We start from the raw sequence: 6988 nt of genomic DNA, 5'->3' as shown, positions 1-6988 counted from the left end.
AAAAAAAAAAAAAAAAAAGAAGCAAAGGAAAACAACCTAGAAATGGAGTTTGCTTACTTAGAAGGGCAAGTAAAGATAAAAATCAATGCTAAAAATATATGGTTCATTAGTTTGCGATAAAGAACTGCCTGAGACTAGGTAATTTAAAAGTAAAGGGATTTAATTGACATAGTTCCTCATGACTGGGGAAGCCTCAGGAAACTTACAATCATGGCAGAACACGCCTCATCGCAGGGTGGCAGGTGAGAGAATGAGTGCAAGCCAGGAAGATGCTAGACACTTATAAAACCATCAGTTCTCATGAAACTCACTTGTAATCACCAGAACAGCATAGGAGAAACTGCCCTCATGATCCAATGACCTTCACCTGGTCCACCCTTGCCACATGGGGATTATTACAGTTCAAGTTGAGATTTGGGTGGGGACACAGAGCCAAACCATATCATATGGGTCCTTTCTTTCTTTCTTTCCTTTTCTATTCTTTTCTTTTCTTTTCTTCTTTTTCTTGAGATGGAGTCTTACTCTTGCTGCCTAAGCTGGAGTGCAGTGGCACCATCATCTCTGCTCACTGCAACCTCCACCTCCCAGGTTCAAGCAATTCTTCTGCCTCAGCCTCCTGAGTAACTGGGATTACAGGTGCCTGCCACCATGCCCAGAGAATTTTTGTATTTTTGGTAGAGACGGGGTTTCACCATGTTGACCAGGCTGGAGTTGAACTCCTGACCTCAGGTCATCTTCCCCTTTCGGCCTCCCAAAGACTGGGAATTACAGATGTGAACCACCATGCCCAGCCATGGGTCCTTCTTGCATACTGGACATAAACTTGAGTGAATCTTAAATTAAGAATTTTAAAGTTTTCAGCTCAGAGCAAAATCTCATGTCAACTAATAGTACAACCAAGTTGCTCATCCCTTCTTCTTCTCACATTCCCTTTTAAGACATCCTTCTGCATTTTTGTCTTCACTTAGTTCCAGAATTTATATATATATATATATATATATATATATATATATATATATGTTTTTGTATGTATGTGTGTACTTTATACTTTCTGTTTTCTCTTTCCTGATACTATTTCATAAACATAACTGTGTAAATCAACTGTTTTGGTATTAGAACCAATTATCACAGGAGATTCATGACATTTACCAAGTCTGGATATTTGCAAAGAAGCTAGACTAAACTGATAATTTTGAACTTGCTTTTGCAGAGGGCTGACCTGGCAGTGGCTCCTCTTACCATCACCTATGTGCGGGAGAAAGTCATTGACTTCTCCAAACCCTTCATGACCCTAGGCATCAGCATTCTCTATCGGAAGCCCAATGGTACCAATCCAGGTGTCTTCTCCTTTCTCAACCCCCTGTCTCCAGATATTTGGATGTATGTGCTCTTAGCCTGCTTGGGAGTCAGTTGTGTACTCTTTGTGATTGCAAGGTAAGTTTAAGAACCACTGAATTCCCAAGAGGTGTAGGTCAGTCTCAGATTCCTGTATGTCCCAGAGGCAGACAAAAATTAAGAACTTCGAAGTGTACTTTTAGTTTTGCCTAGTGTTCTGTTCTTTCAGGTTTCCATATAAAAGTCGTTCTGTAAATGAATGTTTTCTAATTACTTATAAAGTTACTTTTAAAAGGGAGGAAGATAATTTTTAATATGAGTTTAACTTTATCCCTATTTCAAGCAACATAAAATGGTTATTTAGCCATTTTCTTTGATTTATAACAAAAGCAATGCCTCATGTCTAAAATGTTTCCATAGGAATAGTAAAATGGTGTCAAGATATCTGACCCCTAGAATATTTTGATAAGCAAAACATTAAAAAGTTAGCAAATAATTATCATAGCAAATAAAAAACACTGAAGAAAAAAGATTGTCAAATCCTTAGGAATAAAAAAATACTTCAAAACTTCTATTAAATTTATTTTTAAAACATTAGAAAGTTAAAGAGAACTCTAGGAATAATGCTGAAAGGAAAGATTGCTTACAGACAGAGCCTGGGGACATGAAACCTTTGTGCTACCATTAAGATGATTCAGTTCAGGTTTTTATTTTTTGAGATTTAACTTTGTATTTAACTCTTTTGTTCTACACAGTTCCTTAAATGATTTTATACCTTTCAGTAGATCATATTTTCTGAATACCTTTGACGTTAAATTTGAAACAGCTATTTTATCTTTCTGTTGGCTTAAACATTTGCTATCCCTAGATAAACCATGTTTTTTTTAAAAAATTGCTTTTGTATGTCCCTACTTATTTTCACTCATTTTCACCTTTCATCAAAACTCAGTGAACTTTTTCCCTAATCGATTTTTGTTTTCCCTCCAGGAATTTCTAAGAGAAATATTTCTTCATGCTAGCTCTTTGTCATTGTCCACTGTCTGGTTTTGATTAATGCCAGGTAACTCTTTCCCTGGTGTAATTATAAAGAAAGCTTGGGAAGATAACCCAGGCTGGAAAGGTTTTAAAGATCCACAAGGCAGACATACAGAAACTGAATCAATGTGTGCTCTCACATGTGGGTATTTATATATTCAAAACAAAATGAATGCTTTCAAGTTCTCTATGCCTTTTAGAGTGTGCCATTATCAAAGCTCAGATTTTGTTTTTAGCAACCAAATCTCCCTTTCAGGATGCCTTACTTCAGAAAATTAAATGTTGACAGTATGTACAGTAATATCATCCTTTTATATTTTAATACTCTAAATCAGTGGTTCTCAACTAGGAACGATTTTGTCCCCCAGGGAACTTTTGGAATGTTTGCAAACATTTTTTTAGTTGTCACAACTGGGAGTAGAAAGTAGTACCAAGTGGATGGAGCCCAGGGATGCTGCCAAACATCCAACAGTGTATAGGACAGGCACGCCCCCAAAAATTAATCACTCCAAAATGTCAATAGTACCAGGGTTGAGAAATCCATGCTCAAAATATTGCTTTGGGTATTAAAATTTTTAAAAATAAATTGTTTATAATTTAATAAATAATTGTTTACCTTTGGAGGTATATTTTTCATTACTCACTCCTCAGTGAAGTTAATATTGCCTTGGAATGGCCATTTAATAAATGGCCACCCTAAGGTGAAGCACCTTCTAATAAGGAATCTTGTATTTACTTGTTGCTGCACACCTCTGCCCTGAGGCCCATGCCTCTTGGGTGACATTCAGACTGGTGCAGCAATTCATGCAGCCCAGGGCAACAGAAAAGTGAGTTTTCATACTTCGCAGTCTCAGGCTCTGTCTAGACAGAGATGTTGATGAGTAGAACAGGCAAGGCAATGTTGATGAGAAAATACATTGCTTTTATGTAAATAAAATACACATTTATTACATGACTTAACCAAAGCCAGTGGGAGAAGAAATGCCAGCAGCATCCGAAAGTTCTCACAAGAACACAGGCTGAAAGTATGCTTTTACACTTGACTCGAACTGTGCACTTAAATCTCCTTATTTTTGTCATCACAGTATGTCAGAATGGCATACCATTCAGTAGTTTTCCCCTCCTTATTTTATCTGTTCTTCCGTAAGCTTGCAGTGACCCAGACCTCCATATTTCCGGACTTCACATATTTTATTTCTGTTAAGATAACAGCATCCCCACAACCAACATTGATGCAATTCATTCGGTATTCCTACTCTCTGAGAGTACCATTTATAAGCCAATCCTTCCTTATTTAGCTTATTCTTCTTGTCTCCCCTTACACTGCTTTCTTGCCCTGGTCTTGGTTCAGACATGGAGGTGTTATGCACCAAATGCAAACTTGGAAACAGTATGGTGATGCAATATAGAAAATAACCCCCTACAAGGCACAAGCATACTGTCATGAAGACTCTACTTTCAACTTCATTTACCTTCTCTACACCTTTGAATCCATCCCTGCTTCTACTTTATAAAGCCACTAAATATATATTTAGAGGTGATTTCCAAAAACAAAATTCTGCTTAAGAAGATGTACCAATTCACTTTTACTTCCCACCATCATAGTTTGAGACCATAAACTCAAGTAACTCTGCACTCTCAGGTACCACCTTAGTGTTTTGCATTCCAAGTTAAGAAATTGGAAATAAAAAACAGGAAATCTCATAATCATCTATAGCTCTAGAGAGACTTTTGAATTTATGCTGTGAATTGTATTCTTTTTTGTTCTTTAAAGAGGAAAATAAAGTCCCATCACTGTATTTAAGTGAATGCCCTCACTAGACAGATACCTAAAATTATCTGCTGAACTGAATTAAATGTATAAAGATGTAGACATCAGGGGGACAAACTAAGGAAAACAATATTTAATTACTATGACTTTTCACAAGTGTATATGTTGGGGTTTTGGTTTTGTGGTTGATTGTTTCCACTTTTTGAAAAATATTTAACACCAAGAAATTATGTCCATCATAAACAATTTAAATAGATCAATTATCCGATAGAATGTCTGCTTAAGTTTTATAATTTATGTTTGTCTTCTTTAAAATTGACATTTTTAAAATTAGCATCTGGCAGAAAAAAATCCAGAAAACCATTGAAAGTAAATTCTATGGTTACGATACAAACCCAACCATTAGATTACAAGCTCAATAGAGCATTCTCCCTTAAAAGATGAGTGGATTTTTCTCTTCTCAATGCAGCCTACTGTGCATTCTCAGCCACAGAAATTAGACCCTTAATTAGAAAACTTCAGTGTGAGCTTGTTTTACATCTTCCATTCAAGTGGAAGTCTGGCATAAATAAACATAAACCCAAAGTGAACTTTCACATTTCAACATAAGGCTACTCTTCTATATGCAAGTTTTGTCACAGGTTTTAAGCACATTTGTTCCCTTCTCTATCATTTTAGTAAAGATCAGTATTGATTTCTTTAGAGTCATTCAGGGATAGCAGTTTTGAATTATCTTTGGTGTAGGTCACATATTAATCTTTTCACCAGACTTCCTAATGCTGACACTGCTGTCACACTGGCATCTTTAAGCAGGCATTAGGAATTCCAAGCTGAAATTTCTACATCCAGGCAACAGGTAGGTCTATTGCATTATAGAAAGCCACTGTGTTACAGCACGGCATCATGTCACTGTTTAATATTCACCAGACCACATACTCCACAAGTCACTCAGAATCCCAGAGAGAAGGAACCTAAAATATCTCTGCAGAGCTGGCAGAATCACATTGCTGTTTAGACAGTTTTACTTTTTGCCACACAAAAATTAGATTAATTGTTCTCTTATAAGTGCAAAGTATGAAACAAGACCAAGTTAAAAGCAGCATTCCAAAGAGGAGAGTGATGAGCTCATTGATGGGAGCATATCTGAGAGAGAAATGCCAGAATATTGAAGGGCTGGTGGTTGCCAAGTCTTACGGTCTATTTGAAAAAAATAAAACCCCTTCTCTTGAATACATTAGCCTCTAAATTTATTTCAATTAATATTTTTAAATTATTATACAAGTGACAATGATAGTGTTTAAGTAATGGGATCTTTACTCTGCATGCTGTTTCAATTAATAGGTTCATTAATATTAGTGTTCATTTCTTCAGCTCAGCAAACTACTATGGCTATAAGAGTGTGCAAATTCAAAACTTAATTATATTGTTGAAACATTAATTAAAATGTATTGGCATGGCATTGTCAATTAAAGCTATATTCGCCAGCTTCATAGGAACCTGCGTGGTGTACCCTGCAGCTGTGGAGAAGCTGCAGTAATGAGTCGGATTTCATTATGCTGGGATCAACTACCAAGCTGTTGCCCCAGTCCCCCTAAGACTCAATGAGGAGGCACTGAACACGTTCCAGAAGGTGTCTGGAGGTTTAGAAAATGGTTTTTCATGAAGAGGAATTGTCTGCCCAGTTCCTTGTGCTGGATTCACAACGTGCCTTGTTTTCATATACATAATGTATTCACCTTAAGCCCAGTTCTCCCCAGTGTGTCAGCAACCTGCCATTGTTTACTGCTGAAACTCTGTGGCAGGAGAGCATTGCATGTGTTCTCATGGGCTTTATGGGGTTTAACATTACCCGAACACTCCTGCTTGCATTGAAAAGACCCAACGGCAAATGACTAATCTTTCAGTGCTAAAAATTACTGCATTTTAAATTATTTCCAGATCACTTTGTTGAGCTTCTGCTAATGTCTTTTTGGAAAAATAGGTACCGCTTGGCAGGATAGCCCTGGAAAGTAGCCACAGAGCAGAGACCTCCTTTGGGCTACATAGGTCAGATCGATGGTTTAAAAAAATAGAGAAAGAACCAAAAATGTATTTGGTTCTGCAGATTTTTGTTTTAAGTACATCCCTAGAGATATCTGGATTCCCTCCTCTTTATGAATAAGGAAATTGAGGCCAGAGAGGTTGAGCGAATTGTTCCAAGTTGACTTCCCATACTACTAGCTGTTTTTCCAGAAACGTTTACTGCCTATAGCGCACAATCTTGCAGGTAGAGCTGTAATAATGCTATAGAAAACATACCACTTACCAAACCAGGTTGGTGATTAAGTGACGACAGGCCATAGTTCTGAAAACAAATTTAAAACAAATCAAAAGGAAATTATGAAATTAAAATTCTCCAGTGAGGCATGCTATGCCATTAATACTAATATATACCACTAGACCTGGACTAGAATAATTCCAAATGTAAGCCTTGTCTCTTGGTTTAGGATTATGATTTTTTTCCCATGTACTATTCAAAAACATCTAATACACTCCAAATTCAGCTCTACATTTTGTTCACTGATTTTTTTTTAGCCTTGCAACCCTTTTGATGGATTACAAAATCGCTAGACCGTCACTTAGACTCTTTCTAACCATTGTCCATACAAACCCCTTGAAGGCAAGTCACACCTTTTTTTGTGTCTCCCACAGGATCTAGCAACATAGTATCTTGACAGTGTAGTTGCTATACAACAAGTGTGTGTCACATTCATCGCTATTTGGTGGGGTAAATACTTGGGATGAGTGAACCTTTTTTTACAGTTCATCTAGTTGTTCAGTAATATGGAAATGAAAGAAAACTCAGAA

At 36.8% G+C, this 6988-nt stretch overlaps 1 protein-coding gene across 8 annotated transcripts in view; it reads left to right on the top strand.

The window, feature by feature from the left end:
• GRIK1 (glutamate ionotropic receptor kainate type subunit 1) overlaps positions 1 to 6988 on the top strand; it is a 388898-nt gene that overhangs the window by 339539 nt on the left and 42371 nt on the right. For all 8 annotated transcript variants that reach the window (XM_017541943.2, XM_037743256.1, XM_017541947.2 and 5 more), the window contains one exon: positions 1211 to 1434. In XM_017541943.2, the coding sequence (XP_017397432.1) occupies positions 1211 to 1434 (224 nt within the window). The remainder of the gene's footprint in view (positions 1 to 1210; positions 1435 to 6988) is intronic.

Source organism: Cebus imitator, unplaced genomic scaffold, assembly GCF_001604975.1.
Source record: "Cebus imitator isolate Cc_AM_T3 unplaced genomic scaffold, Cebus_imitator-1.0 Scaffold138, whole genome shotgun sequence".
Lineage (NCBI taxonomy): Eukaryota > Metazoa > Chordata > Mammalia > Primates > Cebidae > Cebus > Cebus imitator.
The sequence above is the reverse complement of the archived record's forward strand: the minus strand, read 5'-3'. Positions and strand labels throughout refer to the sequence as shown.